Source organism: Agelaius tricolor, unplaced genomic scaffold, assembly GCF_023055355.1.
Source record: "Agelaius tricolor isolate 1412-34295 unplaced genomic scaffold, bAgeTri1.0.p SCAF_3, whole genome shotgun sequence".
Classification (NCBI taxonomy): domain Eukaryota; kingdom Metazoa; phylum Chordata; class Aves; order Passeriformes; family Icteridae; genus Agelaius; species Agelaius tricolor.
In genome coordinates, this window is record NW_027269263.1 from 11,507,123 (window position 1) to 11,528,784 (window position 21,662).

At 40.7% G+C, this 21,662-nt stretch overlaps 1 protein-coding gene across 2 annotated transcripts in view; it reads right to left on the bottom strand.

The window, feature by feature from the left end:
• The window catches only part of PTN (pleiotrophin), a 78,505-nt gene that overhangs the window by 12,040 nt on the left and 44,803 nt on the right, over positions 1–21,662 (bottom strand). For both annotated transcript variants that reach the window (XM_071422456.1, XM_071422457.1), the window contains exons 2-4: positions 12,157–12,266; positions 10,523–10,696; positions 9,311–9,472 (exon numbers count right to left, since the gene is read on the bottom strand). In XM_071422456.1, the coding sequence (XP_071278557.1) occupies positions 9,311–9,472; positions 10,523–10,696; positions 12,157–12,266 (446 nt within the window). The remainder of the gene's footprint in view (positions 1–9,310; positions 9,473–10,522; positions 10,697–12,156; positions 12,267–21,662) is intronic.

Genomic DNA, 21,662 nt, shown 5'->3' on the forward strand with positions numbered 1-21,662 from the left:
AAATGGTTTAAGGAAGAAAAACTGTATTATGATAGCAATTTTGCTCCCTAATGAATTCTTCTGAAAAGACTCTTTGAGAAACAAAGCTCTACTGGATAAGGGAAAAAAGCAATAATCCACCAGCTGAACAGCAGCAGAAGGCACCTCTCCAGTCAATGACCCTGATGTACTTTTACTTCATTAATAGATTAAAATTGATTGCATCCCTTATATTTTAACCTGTGCTTCTTACCAGCTTTCTCTAGTTATCTGTGTTCCTCAATTTCCTCACACTTGTGCTCACTCGCCTCCATCACGTTTTGTTCTGCTTCTCACTTTGCTAAAGTTTTGTTTTGGATAGACTTTCATTTGTTCCCAGTTGAACACAAGAATTACTTAATTTAGACCTAAAGGCTGCAGCTGCCCCATTTAAGTCAGAAGGTTATGCTGCAAAGTGTGTTAGGAATGGGGAATAGTCAGATTTATGCTTATAACAAAAACTAATGTATCCAACAAAGGAATGGAACCAAGTCACCACTCAAAGAAAATGTGTCAATTATTTTCTTTTCTCATTAGAATTGCAAGAATAAATAAATGTAGAGGAAAAATAATCCAATTTGTTCTAAAATGAGCCACAAAACCCTGAAATGATCTTAGACAGTCAGAAGCCACTTCTTGAATCTGACATACTGATGTAAGACCTTTAAACTCTTTCCTTTAACATCCCAACTTAAACTAGTCAGGAATTACAGGGGGCTTTTATTTAAGAGATAATTTGCTGAAACCAAGGATTTTCATCAGAAAGGTTTCGCTTTGAGGATTTTCTTTCTTCAAAGATTTGGGAGAAAAAGTTTCAGAGCTGCCTATGCAGAGGCACTCAAAAGACCACAAAGACACACACAACTTCTGACTTTGTTCAACGGCCTAATAGCCTGAAGGCAAAGAACATGAAAGTTCCATCTCATTTTCTTTACATCTATGTTAGCCCTTAAGATGTTAGATCTTAAGAGCAAGTATTCAGAAGACTGCAATGGATAAACTTTTCAAACCAAGGCTGTTTTGCAACTGGAGCCTGCTACAGGGGTCTGGCTAACACTTTCAGAAGCTCCCTTTGCTCTTCCAGTTGGCTTCTCGTCAGCCTCGGGTACATTCACACTGCTGCTTCTGTAGGGCAGGGACTTTCTCAGTGCTCTTCATCATGTTCTGAGCTCAGCACGAGAGGGACACAGTCCCAGCTGGCTCTTCAGCCCCCTCCCTGTCTATGCTGCACACGAGATCCCTCTTAATGCCAGCAAGACAGGTGCAGGCACAGGCTGACACATAAAGGGTTTACTCGCTGCATTCACATGTCTGCAGGAGACTGCTGGAGACAGAAAGCTTTAATAATCCATTTGGACTTTACTATATACCTATACAGACAGTTATTTGTGGTAGAATCTCAGTAGAGAACCTATTTTATTCATTTAGCTCTTGAAAACCAGGCACACGGCCTTCTCAGCTGTGCTTTCTGCATCTGCCCCAGATGAGCTCTACCCTTGGGGCACAGGACACGAGGTTGGCTTTGATCAGTGCTCCCCACTCTGCAGAGTCACCTGCAAAAGTTTTTCAGTAAGCGCAGATATAAGGAAATATAGAGTGATGGCAATGTGGAAAATGAGACGGAGGGATAAAAAGATGGGGGGGAAGAGAGCTTGAAAAGAAAGGAAGTGAAGAAATAGAAAAGGAAAAGAACAGAATGGAAGGAACAGGACTTCCTCTCTGTGTCACTGCTGGGAACAGTAATGAGGGTGAGCATTTGCTGATGGCATATCTTTTATCACAGCAAATCCCATAGCTTAAGGCATTTTCATGGCTTAAGGGCACTACCTAATGCCAAGGAGGCTGGGCTGCTCTTACAAGCCAAGAAAGCGAGGCAATGAGCACATAACAGAATTGACACACACAAGGCTATTTAAACTTTCACTCACAGAGGTCTGCATTAAAACCTAGAAGGAACTGCTGCAGGTACAATAGTGTTAAATGAGAATTTGTCAAATTCAGTTCTTCATCTTTTGGGGCAGCATAGAAAAAGAAAAAAATTATCTGAAATGCAAACCACGGGGTCAGACAAACATGGAGATTAGGGTTTCCATGAAACACTCCAGAGTTTTTCTTTCCAAAAACACCTATGAAAGCTGCAGAACAACTAAAACTTGCAAAATATTTAGTTTAAAAAAAATATTTCTTCACTCCCTCTCCTACATGCATTTCCTTCTCCCTGGAATTAGGGTTGTGTCATTCAGATTGATATTATGCTATGATCTGACAAGGCATTCAAATTATTTATCCAAACAGTAAAATTTTTCACAGGTACAAAAGCAATCTCAAGGGAAACTACAGCACAAAGCCTCCAAGAAACATAAGGAAATGGAAGCAGAAAAGCAACCATGAAAAGACATCCAAACTTTATTAGTCATGGGCTGCACTGGCAGCTTATAAACAGCTTGAGGCTGGTCCACAGTGTAAGCATCATTGTGTTTTGTTTTTCTCATATAGCTTATTCTCATTCCCACTGAAATTGAGAAACATCATATTTCCTCCTGTCACAGCAGCAAGGAGTCAAATGACAGAGTCATGTCTCAGAGCCTAAAGTTTCCAGTGAGTTCTACTTCACCTTGGAGCACGAGCCTTGTCCTCAGACTAGCACTGGGAAACACAACCAAACATTTAGTGCCCAGTCTCTCCCCTCTGGACCACTGTTTCTTCTCTTGGTTTTCACATTTCCCAGCGCCATAAGGCATAAATTATTCATGGCAAAACTGCTTCTCACAATGTTTATGCAGTGCTTAGTACAATGGCACCCTTTTTCAGCTGAGGCCTCTGGGCACTCATGCAATACAAATAATCATGATGATAGCAACAATAATAACAGCCAGCTATGCTTTTCCCACTGGGCACACACTCCAATGTCCTGTCCCACAGAGCTCAGATCACTGTATTCCTCTACAGGCTCCTGGTCAGTGCCAGGGGCCATTTTTCAGTAAACCTGTCTCACTCTTTAGAACAAGAGAAAAACCTCCCAATTTTACCTTTCAGGGGTTTTTTTTAACTATGACAGCTGTTTCCTAATAAGAGAAAATCCCTCATTTTTATAACTAATTAGTTTGAGAAGATTCTATTATTCTGCCTCCTGTAATACTAATTATTACACTAGCTGCATGCCTGCACGACTAATGAGTTACATTAAAGCTGGGGAATTCTAAAACCTACAGAGGGAGATAAAGCATGACTGTGAAGCCAAAACAGGAGACACCAGCATCTTTCAAAGAATACAAAATCACAGCCCTAACAAGTAATTTCCTCCCAACAAGTCTGCGTCTCCTCCTGCTGCTTGGTGCTGTTGAACAAAGGCAAAGTTGAGGGAGGGCACCCCAGAAAATGCAACTTGTCCAACATGCAAAATGAAGTGGTGCAGTTTCATCAGTGCACCCCCCAGTTTGTCTGAGGAACAAATGGCTCAGGAGAGCAAGTCCCTCATACACCACTGTCAGCTCCTTGCAACAACCAGCAGCCAAGCCATCCTGCCAAAGCTGGTCAGTCTGTTCTGGAAGCACACTGCAAGTAAGATGTTCCCCCAACAGGCAGGAGTCTGCCACTGGAGTGCTCAGAAACCACATGCTGTTTTCTGCTCCTGCCAGCAAAGTAAAGACAGGGGACACCTGCTCATTAACACAAGTCCATCTCTATAGTTTGACAAGAAGCTTCGTAAGAAGACCCAGGGTAAAAGGGTGTTTAAATACTGATGGGAGTCCCCTGAGATGACTGACATAAAACCAAGGACCCTGATTAAAGGCTGCAGTTCAGACACTCACTTTGAAGTCAATTGTCACATTCTGATAATTTTATTTACATGATAAAAATGATCAGCAGCTCCTGATAATTTTAGTTGCATGATAAAAGGGAGCAACAGCTACTAGCTACATGCCTGGACTAGCCATTGATACTTAGTCAATCTGGGAAATCATTTAGCCTTTCTGACTTTCAATTACTACTTTTCTTCTAATTAGACTTCCTGAGCTCTAAGGAGTGATAGCAGGATTAGCTAATTGCTGCCTGTAAAGATATACAGATAAAAGAAACAAGGTAGGGCAGATTATTTATACTTCACTCAACTCTGAAGTAAAACTCTTCAAATGATATTAAATTATTAAAAATACAGAGTGCAGTCATTTCCTCCATGCAGTGGCATGCACATTGTGACAAACACAGGGATCTGTACTGACACCTTGCTATGCTCTCAAATGCTAAACCTGATCTGAATTATACAGAAGAGATTACAGCCAGTAACAGCTCAGTTAGGTCTTGCCTTAATGTGGGAAATCTTTCCAAACACTGCATGTTGGAGGATATTATCTTTGGTTGGCACCCCAATTACTAAAGACAACAGTGGTGTGAGCAGTGTTAATATTTGCCAACCTTAGCACATATTGTTCCTGTGTGGCAAGGACTGAGCTGAGCCATGACAAAGTAACTCAAAGTTGTGATATACTGTAAATTGATAAAGAGTTGGGAAGGGAGATTTATTAAAAAGAGCTACATACAGCCAGATGAAAAAGTTACTAGAAAGGAGCATAATTCAAAAAAAATGAAGGGTACATTGCAGAAAGGGCAGGCAAACTACTTATTCTATTTAATTTTATCTTAATCAGAAGAATAAATATCTGAAAGTACAACAGTTATGGGGAGAGAGAGAGAAAGAATGAGAGTGACCGAAAGAGTGTAGGAAGAAATAAAGCCCATCAGGCAAGCCAGCTCAATGAAAAGAAATCCCTCCTCTCTTAGCAGTCCAAGCCAAACGTTTCCTGAATCCTGACAATCCTCCATTCTTCTGCTTTCTGGCTGGCTGGAACCTGAACAAGCGCCAGTCAAGTCTGGGTGGGTGTGGAGCTGGCCAGATGGAGGATGTCGGAAGCATTTTGTGCTCCTCAGCACAAGTTGGCCATTAGAGCAGCCACTCGACAGAAGTGCCTGAGTCTGTCACATCTGTCAGGACAGTTTAGGGAGACCTTCAACATCACCAGCCTTGCAGACACTGATTAGAATGTGCGATTGTGTGTGCTAGAGAAGAGGTGCCTGCCTCCACTGGGATTTTTTCATGAAAATCATCCTTTCATCCCTTCTAGACTTCGTGACAGGCTTTCTCATGACCTCATTTGGGGACTAAATACACCACAAACCGTGGTGCCTGGGACATCACTATCACGTTGCTGACAATCTGTCTGCCTAAATGCACAGTATTCAAGAAGGAAAGATGTTTTTCATCCTGTCTTACCTACACTTTAACCCAGCAGCCCAGGACCAAGCCACTGTCTTGAAGTCTGAGAACATGTGAGCAAAGCTATGGAGAAAAGAGCTTGTCAGGAAACCAAGTAAGATTAAAATTCCTGGTTCATCATCTACTCTCATCCTTAAAAAAAGTTGTAATCCATAAAGCAGCTGCTAAGAAGTAGAAAGTACTGACATAGAGCACTTGCTAAGAAGAAAATATTTATTTTTTTAGTTTCCAAAATAATGAAGAATGCTTAAAAAGGTTTAAGCTTTTCTATGGATGCTTACTAAAGATAAAAGAAATCCATAAAAACACTTAGGTTGCCATTATGAAGAAGGATTTGATTCCCAAAGTTTATAAGCATCTCCTGCTTCAACTTAGCACAAGTTTTGTCAGAGATCATAGAAGTCCTAGAAAACCAAACTATATTTTATCAAAAAATCTGTAAAACTATAAACCCTGAGGGTTTTTTTTGCAGGTATGATTTTCCTTTCTGTTAAGAATAGATCCAACTCCTATGAACAGCAGAAGTTTTTGAAATTGTTAAGTGAAAGGAGGCTCATCCTATCAGCACAGCTGCCATATGTTGATGGGCTGGAAAGGTGGACAAGTAACAGCAGAGCAGCATCTACACTTAAGATCCATCAAATGGCATTTTCCTCAAAGAGCAGAGAAGGTGAGGAGAAACTTCAGACACCACATCCCATGAAGGAAGGAAATGTGTCAGGTGAAATTTGATGCACAATGCTTCCTTGGTCAGGCCTAGACAAGATAACCTGTCTTACCCAAACAATTCCTGGAGTTCTTAAATAACCACATTAATTAATTTGTTTTTAAATTAGGGAGAATTTTGAAGGTCTCAGATACTCCCCATGCAAGCAATGATCAAAATTAAAATTCTATTTAGCTAATTTAGTGTGTGTAATGCACAATAAGAACAATGAACAATAAGTGGATGAACAACATGAACAATAAAGTGGGTGTCCTCTGTAGAGGACATGCTTGGAATACTGTTTACATTCCAGTCTCTCCATAACAAAAACTCTTTTGCAATAATAGAAGGAATTTAGGTAAGTCCAATAATGAGTATTCTTATAGTGGATAAATTCTTACACCAAGAAATACTTAAGTCAGACGCTTTAAAAGATGGCAAGTGACAAAAAATTAAAAGAAGATATATAAAAGTACCATTGATTGGAGAAGCTAAACAGTGGCTTTTACTGGCCTCATTTACAGTATGAAACCAAAAGGAAAATGGATATAATGAAGAGGTTACAAATACAACCTCATAGAATAAAAATTTCACCTCACTGGAATGCAGTTATTCAAGAAAATCAGGAAAACAACACTTTTTTTCTGAATATACCGGTATTTTTCAGTGCAATGTTTTCTGTCTGCTTTTGGTGCTCTCAGCCTGCTGCTGTCAGAGAGGCATTCACTGGTGCACCTCTGGAAGCAAAGAGCAGTCAGAGAGGTGATCATTCACAGTAAACCAGATTCCTGAACTGCTGAGCCCCTGCTGACTGCTCTGCTGCCAGAGCACCCAAATGCCAGGCAGCCCCTGCCCTGCTTGGCCAGGCAATCCCAGCAGGAATGGCCAGCCCTGGATCAGCACCTACAGATCTAGCTGGATATCTATACAGACCTTTCACACCTCAGAAAATGAGCTCCTGCTTCCAAATAATGCATCATGGGCTTTCTTTGTTATACTCTTGAGGCAGTGATGCAAAGTTAGGGGTGAAAAAGGAGCCTAACATGTAACTTCAGACCATTTGAAGTGCTCAGGCCATAATCCAGTTCTTCCCATTTCCAAATAAGGAAATTCATTAGGATTCTAGCTACAGATTGAATGCAGTTTAAATATTTTCCTTTATCTTAGTTGTGGGTTTGGACTTACCTCCAACCTGTCATTTCCTTCACCTCAGGAAGAAAGCAAATGCTCTCATTTCAGCCAACATGCCAGCACTCTGATTTTTAACTCAGAAATAAAGTTCAGTGGGGCAAAACTCCTCACACAGTACTAATCTGCTTGACCTAATTTCTTCCTCTAGTTCCTTCTCCTGGTGCCAACACACTGCCCAGTGTAGCTCCCTTGTAGTTATACCCACAGATCTGCAATATGGACTTAGCTCTGAGCCCAGGCAGGCTGTGTGTGTGTGACTCCCATGCCTGCTGCTCCTACTAATGCCAACAGCAGATGAGTGAGCAGGTGGCATGCAGAAGATTTCTAATGCAGATCAGGAGAGCAGAACTGCCCACAGTTATTATGATTAAAAACCCACATTTGTACCTATTTTTCTTTTTGCATTCCTTCAAATCAAATAAAGCCAGGTTTCGTAATTAAGTCAAACCCCATAACTGGTTGCTGCAGTCAGCCCCAATCCAATTTTCAGTCTCAGCTATAACTCACTCCTAGACTCTAGAATCAGTTAAAGTTGACTCCAATCCAGCAATTTCTCAAGCTCTGCCTTTAAAACTCTAACTTGAAAATGAGCCTGTACCACCCAAGAGCACTGCTCTCACAGACAATGATGCATCAGTGCTCTGCTTTGTCCCCCTCTCCCCCTGCTCTGACTGCCACTGACAGGATATATCTATATGACTCATGGCAGCAGGACAAGGCAGAGGCTCCAGGGGCAGAGACCTAATGGCAGCACAATAGGAAGCCTCATTCAGTAAACTCCCAAAGGCAACTTAGGCATGGAAACTTAGTGAAAAAAAGAGAACAGCAAAAATATGAAAAAAAAACCTGCCCCCCAAACTGCTAAACAATAAAATCACACATCTCAAGGCCCTTCCTGCATTCCCGTCCAATCACTTCAATCCCTAAATGATGTTTTTTGTCACCAGCTCAGGTGGTCTCTGAAAATCTAGTTGTAACTTTGCTGCTCCACAGCCAGCCACTGTCTGCACAGGTTCTGGACTTGTCTGATAACGCCATGGATGGTGTGCAAGGAAAACCAGCAACATGGATGGATGGATGCACGCACACACACACACACACACACACAAAGTGCCTGCAGCTTCTCTGGTTTCTCAAGCAGAGCAGGCCACCTGCAGGTACTCCTCTGATCCATGGTGCACCACAGCCCACAATTTGAAAATTGCTTGTCCCAGGTGCACCTGTCACACTTAATCACATTTATTTGTATTGCTATCCAAGTATTCAGAGCCTGGAATGTGTCAAACCCTGCTGGTTTTAAGTAAACAAATGTCAGGGTAGCATAGCTTTTATAATCTACTTAAAACATATTACTTTTGTATCTCAAACAAGATCTCACAGTTTTAGCTCCCCCTATAAATCATCCTATACACCTAACACCTGCTCTTCCAACAAAAGAGTACATTAAAAGGCTTTAATGATTAGAAAGAAAATAAGTTTTTCTAAGGGCCACCTGGAAACACAAATGCAGGGCATATGTCTTTCTGTGTACCAGGAATTATACTGTCAGTCACATTTAAATAAGATATGTACATTCTGTACTGTTCTTCCTGCTATGTTTGAATAAAGAATAAACAGCCCCAAGGGTGCACAATATTATCATATTTCAGTGTGCACTGAGAAGAATATGCTTTCAATGTTACTTGTCCAGAGGAAAGCAGTCCTTTTTTTCAACTAGTCATTATTCACTACCAAAGAGAAACTATATAAAAGATGTCTTTATCAAGGGATATTTTTTCATGTTATAATTATTATTCTGCTCCCATCGATGAGTGAGTGACAAAAAGAATCTTTACTCTGGAAGTCTAATTGTGTAAGCAAACTGGTAACAGTACAGGTGGTCTAAAGTTAAAATGGGAGCTCTAATCTTCAGTTTACTTTTCAAGTGTGAGACAGCCTTGACTGTGCAGCTCAGGAACATTCCCTGCCTGAGCATCGACAGACAGGAGCAGTGCAGAGCTGAGGAAAAGCCATGAGAGTGCAATATCCTGTACAACTGAGCTCCCACTGAAGCATGCAGGACACCACAAACCCAGTGATTTAAGTGAACTATCATGCAGCTTTCAGCAAATGGAGTTTACCTTGAGGTTTGGGTTTGGTAAGCTTCCCACAGGGTTTTGAGATTGTGACAGTCTTCTGGCAGTCAGCGTTATGAAGGGCTCTCTTTAGGTTCCCAGTCCGAGTCTTCAGGGCCGTGTTCAAGTCACATTCTCCCCAGGCCTGGAACTGGTACTTGCACTCCGCTGCAGCAAGGGAAAAAAAGGGCAAAATTTAAAACACAATGACTGAGCATGAAAACAAAAATGTTGTGAGTCTAATAGGACATCACAGGCAGCTGGTGCTTGCAGACAAAAAGATGTGTAACTGAAGAAAAGAATCCCAAGAAAACTTTAAAGATTATTTGCGGTGGTAATTGCAGTATCCCCCCCTCCCCAATGCTTTAAAATTTAATCCTCTTGCCTTTGCATGGATATTGCATTTTTTGGCATATAAAGAGAAATCGATTCAGCTATGAATATGAACAGAACAACAACAACAAAAAAGAAAGAAACAGCAGAACAACAGTTTGAAATGTCGTTTACATTCCATATGTTTGTTTCTCCATTTGTGTGACACCAGAGGTTACCAAATAAAGCTTGAACAGTTTCTAGAATGTATGTGCACCCATAAACTTCTCAAGTCTAAAACTGAAGCACTGATTGTGTTGGTAAGGTCACAATAATTTCAAAATCATGCAAGCTGTTTACTAGTTAAAAAAGCCAAGTTTGCAAGAGTAATCAAATTTGAGTTTTGGACAGACATCTTGTCCAGGACAGATCTGACATATCTTCCCAAACTGGTACATAAAAACCTTCTGAACTGAATGGTAAAAATGAAATCCCCTGGTTTGGAATGATAAAAATACACTGGTCTTCACTCCCTCCTTTCACTGCACACATGGGTAGCCAGCACCCCATGCTCCACATCACACATTGCAAAGTCTGTGACAACCATCGCAGAGGTTCACAGCTGTGAACTTGCACTGCTGCCCTAAACAGGGCTGAACACCACAGAGAGCAGATCCCAGCATGCAGGAAGGCAGAGTTTGTAATAAGTAAGTTATAGGGACTCTCTGCAGAGGAACTCTGAGTTAGCTGCCTTCTGATGCCCTGCACGTTCTAGCTCTGATGAACCAGAAATTCAGGACTAACGCCTTCTCCAAGACATCTGCAGAACTAAGCAGAAAAAACAGACTTGCTGCTCGATACTCAAAATAAAAACCAAAGTAAATCCCTTAAGAGAGGGATACTGACCTCCAAATTGCTTCTTCCAGTTGCAGGGAATCTTACACTTCTGAGTCTTGGTGGTTTGTTTGCACTCAGCTCCAGTGCGGGTGCCCTCGCGTGTGCCCAGGCCGCAGTCACCGCTGGTGGGCACACAGACACTCCACTGCCATTCCCCACAGTCAGACTTCTTCGCCTTTTTCTCTGGATGAAGACAAGAAACCAAGCAAGAGAAGTTCTCAGTACCCAAAGCATGCAGAGAAGTTGCCTAAACTTAAACAAAGTCACAGCACCTGGAAGGGTGAGTAAGGAAGACGTTTGTAACACAATGGCCTTAAAAGCAAAAGGTCTGACATCCTCTTCACAATTCTGCAGAGACAGATCAGCCCCTTTGAGTCCAAAGCAGGATGATCATTCAAACTCAGTCCCACTGCCATGTTTACTAGTCCATTCAGATATTCTCAAGTGGATTCTCATCTTCAGAAATCTAAAAACCCACAGGGATCACTGACCAAAACCGTAGAATGGGTCTCACTCAGACAGCTCTGTCTCCAGTAGCTGGTGGCATGCAAATATCCTCAGTTCCAGCTGAAGCACTATACACTATACAATGAGAAATCTATGTGCTGAAATTGTGTATCAGAGGATTTGAACACCTCCAGGAAACAGGTGTGGGATGCAAACTTTTGATTTGCTGTACCATGTCACATTTTATATAACAGTATACTTCATAGGCAAAGGAGCTACATGGAGAAGTACACTTGAAGTGCTCTTAATTCAGGTGGGTTTGTTGCTCAGGGAAAAAAGTAAGGAACATGATTTTATTTAGATCCTTTAACAAAGTCTTATGAGAAAAGATAGCAGTGTTATCAAACCCAAGGATTCACAAAAATAATTACTTAGGACCCTAAATTATCACAAGTAACTGTAAATATATAAAATTTCTTTTCTTTTAGGTCTTGCATGTTTATGCTATCATTTTCTCATATTTCCACAAAGCCAAAATGGTTAAAAAGCTCCTTTTTTTTACTGGGAACACTAATTCTGATGGACTCACAGTTCATACTATCTGGTCGATATAAGTCGCCTGAAAATAATAAGACCTTAAGAAAAACACATTCTTTAAAAAATGTCAAAACTGAGTTTGACAGATATGAATTTTCCACCCTGGGCCAGTTTCTCTTATAATGAGGTCTGAGTTCATCACTGACAGAAAGCAACTACTGCTGGATGTCTGCCTGTCTGTGCAACAGCGAGTTAGTACAATTCTTTGTCAGAGGATTTCCACATCACATAGCATTAGTGTAGCACTGACATATATAACACTGAGCAAGTGACATAACTGCTCTTTCATCACTCCTGTTTGGTTCCCCCTAAGTCAAGCATGAAACCATTCACAGAGCACATTTTAAGCTGCTTTGCACTATCCACTGTGTGATAAACCACAGACTCCAGTCTCTGGGGCTGTCAAGCTGCCACTTGACATGGAAACTCCTTTCTGCTTCCCTATTTAACACAGAACAGCATGTCACAGCCAAAAATCCTACCCTGATGTCAAAAGGCTAACAAATGACCTGATTTCATAACAAAACCAAAAGCATTTGACATTCTCACACACATGCAATCTGTCTTGGGGATTAACTCTGAATCAGACTGGACCTTACCTGGTTTCTCTTTCTTGCCAGCCTCAGTGGTACTCACGGCTGCCAGAAGGAAAACGAGTGCCAGGAGGGCAGCTGTGAACATTCGACGTTGCTGCTGTTGCTGTTTCATTCTGCAGATCAATGACAGAGAGGAAGAAAAATGGTCAGTGAGACTGTAAAAACTGGGACTCCAACTAAAGCATTTTTGGGAAGCTCTGCTTCAGGACCACAAGATACAAGCAGGTCAGACATAATTAGCTATTGCCAGAATGGGTAATTATCTCCACTCCAGAGAAAATACAGAGATTTTTAACTATTTTCCAGCCTGTGTACCAAATCCCTGATCTACATCACTGATGTTATTGGAGGAGTTTTGCCACAGGAGGTTCTGTAACTACTGCTTGTCTTCTAAAACCCTGTTAGAGAAACAAGGATCCTGACAGGTCTGGAACCCCTCTCTTCTTTTCTGACCTCTGGCTATGTAATAATAAGCAAAACATACACTTCATTTTTCAGTTTATCAATTCATATGAGGTAGGAAACACTCTACTGTCTACCTTGCAAGGGTTGAAGTTCCTATTAGGCTTAGGTGACATCTGAAAAGAGCTTCTTTCACAAAAACTTATATAGGTGATATGTGATGCATTATCTTAATTGTCATTGGCATGTTGCTGCATACTTCTTCCTTCCCCTCCAATTAGTGTCTCTTCATAATATAAATTAAGCTAATTGTTTGAAACACAAAGTAGGCACAGAGATAGCACTTGCACATACTGCTAGAGGCTATTCACAGCATGCTAATAAACCTCGAATCTGGATTTGGGAAGCAAATATTCAAATACAAAAAGGTATTAAATACATTTGCTTGGGATTGAAGCATCAGTCACCAAAAGTCATTCTGAGCTTTCCCTTTCCCGTTTCTATAATTTGCACTATCTCATTTTGGCACTGTTTAACAGAACACAGGGCCTTCAATACATATGTTAAAAATAAGGAAGCTCCCCCTTTCCTAGAGACATCTCTCCAGTAGGCAGCCAGGTACCAAGATAGTGGACTAGAGATTGCTCGGATGAAAGGAAGGTTTCTCCAATTTTTTTGTTTTTCCTGGTTTTTCTTCAAACCAGGACCCATGATGTTCATGTCACACCACCCTTCAGAGGAGGGGTAACAGTGCCACTAAGACAGTCTTTAACTAGACTGATATTTACAGATAGTTTAATGGCAGCCTGATCTCATTCTGCTGAGCACAGCAGCCGTGGAGGAGAAATATTTCTCAACATGAACAAAGAACAAAACGTATTTGAAATTTAATTTGGCACTCCTCAGTATTCTCTGCTGGCAACCTCTTGGTCAAATGCAACATAATTGTAACTGACATGGAAAACAGGAGAGGAATCCCAAACATGGAGACTTTAAAGTATCTGGCTTTAATATCATTCTAGAAGTCAGATGAGACAACTTAATAGCTGTGTTGAAATAAAGTTCATTTGAAGACTGCAAGAGGCCTGGCATTCAAATGTCTGAAAGAGCTGTCATTAGGACCAGTTTCATTTACTTCAAAAGAAAGTATCATTTCCCATGAAGAAGAAGAAAGCACCACCATTGTTTCCAGCAAACTCAGAGCCCAGAGTAGAGCACGTGAGTTGCCAGAGAGCTTGGGTTTGCTTTTCCTTTTCTTCTGCTGCATGTTTCCACTCAGAGCCTCTCATGTTTCACAGAAAAGTAATAACATAAATGAAATAGATAAATAAAAAAATACATTAAAAAAGCAATTAAAAACTAAATATGCAACCTGCCTTTTAGCTCAGCTTACTTAAAACTGCCTTTCCATAATCAAATGAGCACCTCTTTCACGAGGAAAGACTGAGAGAATTGTGTTTGTGCAGCCTAAGAAAGAGAAGGCTTGGGTGACCTAATTGCAGCCTTCCAGGACCTAAAGGGAGCTCCTGAGAAAGATGAAGAGAGGAGCATGTAGTGACAGAACAAAGAGGAATTAATTCAACTTGAGAGTAGGGTTAAATTAGATATTAGGGAAAACTTTACTGTGACCGTGGTGAGGCACTGAACAGGTTATCCAAGGAAGTTGTGAAAGCCTTATCCCTGGAAGTGTGCAAGGCTAAGTTGGATGGAGTGCTGAGCAAAAAGGTGTCCCAGCCCATGGAAGGGGGTTGGAATTAAATGATCCTCAAGGTCCCTTCCAATCCAAACCATTCTATGATTCAAACACAGTTGCCATACTATTTAAAAATCAAACTCCACGCTCAGTTGCTTTCCTTTGGGGGAGCTTCCCCACCAGTAGCACTGCACGTCCCCTAACACCCCATTTTCACTATAATTTGTCTTCTCACTTCATCTCTTCCGATCAGCTTCCCAGAATCCTTTGTTGAAGGAGAGAGTTAATTTCATGGAAGCACGTATAGCAGGAGATACAAACACTCTCCTATCTCAAGTCACTGTCTGCTGGGTGTCAGAAGCTGAAGCAAAGGCAGCACTAGTGGTTTCACTCTGCAGGATGCCACCAAATACCAGAGATGGTCACAGTTTTGGGGCTGCCTCCTACATCCCTGCTGCCCACCCCAGGGACCTGGGATGTGGTCACACATACCCCAGAGGCTCCCCAGTCACTGGGAGTCATGGATAATTGTTACTAGGGAAGCTGCCTCATATTAAGTTGAAAGGGACTCAAATTTAAATCAGACTGACATTCTTTTCAGCAAAACAGATGGGGAGAATAGTTTGGTTTTGGAGTCTGAAACATTCCAGAAGCCCTATAAACAAAACCCCACAGAGCCTTAATATAGCATGTTTTCCTAAGACTCAAGACTCCCCTACAGCCAAAACACTTGCCAAATGTCTAATGCAAACACTAAACCTGCAGAGATATAGATATTTTGTCTCTCTGCAGAGACCCAGGCTGCTTCCTGAAGTGCCTTTCCTCTACCCACAAGTGAAAAGCCATGTTGTACAAATGGAGACTGCCTCACACCACACCAACACCTCGAATATGATGTAACCAGTACAACCAGAGAAAACCATTTAACTGTTTTGCAATGGTAAACAGCAAAGGTGGGTGCTCTCACAAAATTACAAGCAGCCCATATGTAGTACTCACAAAATAGTAGGGTTTTTTTCCAAAAGGCTAGAAAATGCCATCTACCAGCAAGTATGTGAGTCCAATGCTCAGTTTTTCTTGCAAATATTTTAGTTGGCAGGTAAAAGATAGGTTAAGATAAAAACTCACCAGCCCAGACTTGTTTCTGCAAACAATATATTCTACTGACAATAACTGTGTCTTGTTTGGTTTACTTTTTCAAAATTCAAAGGTGACAGTTCTTCCTTCTTATTAGATTCTTTGATAACATTTTTTGTTCAACCATTGATTTAAAGAAATGCCAGAACTGGTAACAGCAATGACACAAAAAGTGTTACACTATATACAAAATGGACTCCTCCTGGATATTTTAATTTTTGTAATGAGCCCTCTGGCTACACCAAGGGTAACAAGTTAATCATGTGCCATGAGAGGAAAGCATCTCTAAAATCCTGTATGACAGCCCCTAAACAGAGCAAGGTGGCAACATTTAAACAAATGGCAGGCATATTTACAGCCACAGAAAGACAAAGATAAAAGTGAAAGAAAGAAAAGAGATTTTTGAGGTGTGGGCTGCTACAGGAAACTTCAGAAGAGAGAAAGAGATTTAGAACAGTTTAAATGGGAAGTTGGAACAACATGAAGAAAAGAGTGTGAGCAATCACATAAAGAGCACCAAAACAGGAAAGAGAGGAGAGAGAAGTGGTTAATGATAGTTAAACACTAAACCAGAGAGTGTTAAAAAAGCATGAAGTGTAAAATGAAGGGAGAATTGAAGACCAGTTGACATACACCATAGCAAGCAGCTTCTGGCAGCAACAATAAGGCATAAGAATTACTTCAGGCTCACAGTTGATTTCACAGTAAATCTCTGCTTGGAGTAAAAAATGAAAGGAAAATTTTAAAATGGCAAGAAATCAGAGAATTAATGGCTTAATCAACCATCCATCCAGGTTTCAATTACATGTTGAGCCTCAGAAAGAGAATTGGGCAGAAATCACTCATGGCTGCAGTTTGAGGGACTTTTTGAGCCAAGCTTAAGCCTCCCAATCTGAATGCCACAATAGCCCCAGCCTGATTTTACAATTCCACTGAAGTGGGTAACCCAAGGCAGCACAGGCATTTCCATGCTGTTCTTCTTAGACCTCTGGATCTCTGCTAGACCAGTCAAGCTTGCCAGAGTGACTCAATCTGCACTTAAGACAATTAGCTTACACCCAGGTACTCCTGAATCTGAACAAGTCTTTGCTGAACACAAGCATTCAGAACAAAGCAGAAAACTTTGGATGAAGCTCTATTGGTAAGAAAGAGTTTATTTTTCTTAGCCTGACTGAAGCTGGCATATGCAACACATCCCAGGATCATATATGCCTTTTATAGGTGGCTTTTTTTGCTGTTAATAACTTTTATGCACAAACCCTTCCCTTCATCTGTTCTTTACAAAGCAACTGGCAAGGTCCCAGATTATATAAGCAAATATTTCATTATTAGTCCACATGAGTGCAATCTACCACTCTGAACAATCAGGTCTTCTCACATTATTATAACAACCTGTCCATATCCTCCAGCTTTTCCAGTATAACGTGCCAAACACCAGCTGTGTTGATGATACTGTTAAGCTGCATCTATAGCAAGACTGAAGGTATTGCCATTGCTAATGATGGGCCATGGGCTCTGGAGTGAGTTTCCCAGGGCTCTGGACCAAGGCTTGATGGGATTTGCCCTTTCTGAGCATTCCTTGGCCTGTCCACAGCTTTGTCATTTTTGCTTTAGCTGCAACAGCATTTCTTCTAATTGACCAACCAGCTGTGGCTGATTTGATTTACTTTTCTTTGTCATTGTATGGAGCCACACAGGTTTTCTGACTCTATTATGATAATATCTTATAAAGAATTGCAGGGCTGGTATGTTAGCAAAGGTCTTGAGAAGGGGAGACACAGGATACAGTGCAGAGGAATAGAGACGTGGAAGATACGAGATGGGGCACCAGCTTATCAACAGAGACACTAACACTTGCTATAAACATCTGTCCCAAGGTCAGATAAAGAAATTCAGACACGGATCTAGACAAAACTGGATATAGGGGTAGGAAAGAGAAAGCAGAAATAGTTTCCAATATACCTAAAAGATGTAATCTCTAGGAAGTTTGGATATAACAAGACTGCAGACCAATAAAGAGAGAGAAAGGTATCAAAGCATGCTAGCAAACCTTAAAAAAAACCTCAACCCCAGGTTGATCCTAGAGCAAGGAAACAGCAACATGAACATCCTCCTGGACAAGGACTCCAGAGGATAGCAGGTCACCATAACAATCTCTACCACCCACACCATGAAATCACCAACCTGAGGGCCAAGAAGAGCAGGGGAAGGGTCAGCATAACATCAGGAAAAGCAGTTGAATCTAAGTGTATTTTTAACAATTTAACTGGTGGTGGCATTGTTGTTAACATTATTACAACACCTGCATAGATATAATCTTTTTCTGCAATAATTACATCTGCACTAATAACAATCCTTGGATCAAACCATTAAGATTTAAATTATACTAGCAATAAATGTTTGGCTTAATATAACTATACAAAAAGGTATGGTTCCTCTTCTGCAGTAAACAATATTTTGAGCTATGACTCCCAGCTTCACACACTATTATTTTCATCCCATGACCATGAATAAAAATGCATCCCAGGTGCAGATAAGAAGTTCTTGCAACCCATTATTTTTCTTCAAAACACTGTTCAATTTGAGTCCTCTTTAAACTCCCTGTCCACTTTAGAACTAACTTTTGCATTAATCCTTCTTTTTTCCTGCTTGAATGAATAATTTCTCATCAAGTCCCACAACAAATACTTTAATAAATTACAGTTTGATTAGTGCCAGATTAGTCACATCTACAAAATCAGTTTTTAAATGAGCTAGTTTGGGACATCAATCTCCTTTCAGTAAACACATGCTGTGTTTAATGAAACTTAATATTTAATTCCAGTTCTTAAATTATTCTCCTATTCAAAATGTGCTCTACTTTGCAGTCCATTGAGGGCAGATGTCTGCAGCTACCTGGATCTACTTCTTTCCCTCTTCTTAAATGTAAATATTTTATTTGCTAAACTGCAGTTGTACAACAGCAGGAAATAAAATTTGATCCATGGTTTAATGGTCTTAATGAATCTGAAATGTCACATGCCATTTTTTACAGTGGTCAGAGACGGAAACACAAGTTTTCTCTGTAAAAGAGACATTAAGAGCAGTTGGCTCATGGGAGTTTTACCTCAGAAACACTTGAAGAATCTCACTTGAAGAGTCTTTTGCTTCTCCAGGTCTTTATCTCATTCACCACCTGCTGCATGCCCCTATGTCCCACCTGATCTCCCACATGGAGAACTGAGGCAAAAGCTAGCATGCTTCTGGAGCCAGACCTTTATGAGCCATAATCTTCCAGCTGTAGCATGTTCCCTCTTCCCTCACACACGTACACATTTCCTTTGTTGTCTTTATTTACACTAGTAGGGAAATAAAATTAAAAAGCTAAATTTGCTCTTTGTTGCCCTTGCAAGATTTAAGCCAGCTTAGTTTTTGGTGAGTCTCAGCAATCTTCTGTGTATGGACTCTTAAGACACTACTTTATAGGATGATCACTGCCATTTTTTAAAATTTCTGCAAGCTCACAATAGCACTTCAGTGGGCTGACACCCAGTTAGGTATGGAATTCTGCTCTTTCTCCCCCACTCTTTTTCTTGAGGAAACAAATATCAATTTTATTTCTAGCTTGATAGAAATAAATTTTAATCAGTCCTTTATTAAAAAATTTGCATCAGTCCAACACACATCACCAGTTTACTTAATTTCACAAAAGCCAACTTTTAAAATTTAAAACTTTAAGCAGATCTATATTCATGCTATGCAACATAAAACAAATCAGCTTGCTAACACTTGATGAAAATGGTTATTTTTAGGGATAAACTTTAAGATGAGATATAAGATCATACTGAATCAAATTCTAAAATAGCTCAGCTTTTTAGAGTTCTATATTAGGTGGTAAAGAAATCACATCAATACATTTTAGCACCTATTACTATTAGCACTTTTTACCTTCTAATTTAAGTTGTGAATGATAAATCTTTCTGTTATGAAAGATCTCCTTCTATTTTACCTGTGCATAATCACACAAGGATAAAGTCATCTACATCCAACTTTGGGAGACACAAAGCTAGCAGATGTTTCTCCACCCTCCTCCAAGATAAGATTCATCTGACTGCCTTATGTATCACAGAATCACAGAGTGCACTGACTTGGGAAAGACTCATCAGGACCATCGAGTCCACCTGGCCCTGCACAGGACACCCCAAGAATGACACCCAGGAAAATCATCCAAACACTTCCTGAGCTCTGTCAGGCTTGGTGCTGACACCGCTTCCCTGGGGAACCTGTTCAGTGCCCAACCAGCCTCTGAGGGAAAAACTTCGTCCTGATTATCCAACCTAAACCTCTTCCAACCAACTTGAGGCTGTTTTGTTGAGTCCTGTCTCTGATCACGAGAGGGAAGATACATGCAGTATCTTGTCTTGGTGCCTGCCCCTCCACTTCCCCTCATTGAAGACCACATTGAGGTCTCCCCTCAGTTTCTTCTCCAGGCTGAACAAAACAAGTACACCAATAGCTTGCTTTTATTAATTTATTTAGTGTATATCTTTAATTTCCAGCTATATTTCCTTTGCTGTGGTTTCTCTCTTTTTGGAACCTTTTCTGGACCTTCGAGTTCTCTTAACCAGTCATGACTACCACTACAGAGTGTGTGGGGGCTAACCCAATAATTTTCACTTGCAACTATTACACCTCTTTCCAGCTTCTCCAACCAACTTCCCAGGCCACCCACACCTGATATTTCTCTCTGTTCGCACCCAAATGTATTTCAGTTTGCAACTTCTCCTTAACTGCTTTCTACTGTGGTTTATAATCTAATTTAGTTCTTTGCCTCGTCTACCCTGCCATTGTAGTGTCATTCCTTTATCCAATGCAAAATCTTTATTTACCTTGCTTTTCCTTTCCTGAGTATGAAAAGCAGACATAGATATCACATACCTTTCTCTGTATACATTTTTAAGGGTAAAGCTCACCAAGCTCTTCTCAGAGCTCAAAATCTTGAGTCTCCATCATTTTATCACACCTTCACAGACCAGAGAAATCCTGTGTTCATTTAAAACTATTACTATAGCCTTAGTGATCGAAGTCCAAGACTGAACCAAGATTCAAAGAAAGAATCTTTAATTATAATAACTGACTGTTCAGCCAAATGGTCACTCTCTGGCTAAAAAACACGTCTTAATCTCATTTATAACAACAGTGATCTTTCAGAATTATTTTTTTAAAGAAAACCTATTAGGAAAATGATGAAACACTGAGTTTTCTTCTTTTGACAAAGTAATTAATGAAATTATATTTTACACTTGGGTAGGTAGGGGTGAGTGTATCAAACACTTCCCTATATTTATTCCGAGACCTGCAGCCCCTGCATTTCTGCCCAAAGCAAAACCTGTGTGCTCATTTCTCATACTTCTGTGACTTTTCTGAGAGGGCTTGGTATCCCCTTGGCCCATAGCAGTGAATTTTTGGCAGCTCCATCGCTTACTCCAAACACTGGACGCCAGTACTGTGAAGCTGTGTGCTAACAAGACAGTTCAAAGCTATGCAGGAAACTGAAAATAAGCTCCCTGCACTTCAGCCCTGGAGCAGAGCCAGCACCCCAACAACAGCCTTCAGGTCCCCGTTTCAAAACACACAACCCAGTGCAGCTGACTGGTCACCCTGTCTGGGAAAATGATAAGAGAATTAATTAGAGAAATTCAACTAGCAGCTACTTTTCAGCTTTTCTTCTTTCCTTCCTCTACCTTGCTTCCACTTGGGGGTAGAGAGAGGGACCATCACACATGGAAGCAGCTCCAGCAATGCTCTCCCTCCACACAGGAGAGGAAAAGCTGCCAAGCAGCAGCTGGCAGGGAAGAGGCAATTGCTTCAAGGTGAGCCAGTGCTGGAAAGAGTTGGGTAAGCAGCAATTTATTTTGCAGCACAGTGGCAAATTTGAAAAACATAAAATTGAGTGTAACTATCTGTTTGTGGCTCCAGATCAGCCAGGGAGATGTAAGAAAGCTCTAGAAGGCTGAAATTATATTTGAAAAACCTTCTGTATTTTTTAAACTAGCATTTATGCTCAGCTACAGCACAGAGTGCCATAAGAACAAGCAAGAATTAAACAGTTAGGTAAAAAGGAAAAAAAAAAAAATCATAGCATGACCCTTCTGATAAGCCCAAGGCAAACACTTCATTTCAAAAACTGCAGTGTGGGGGATGACATTTTTCAACATGTAACCAATTCTATATTCTCTTTTCAACATGGACATTATTAAGGGCCAGAAAAATGAGCAATGAGGCCAGGGAATTATGG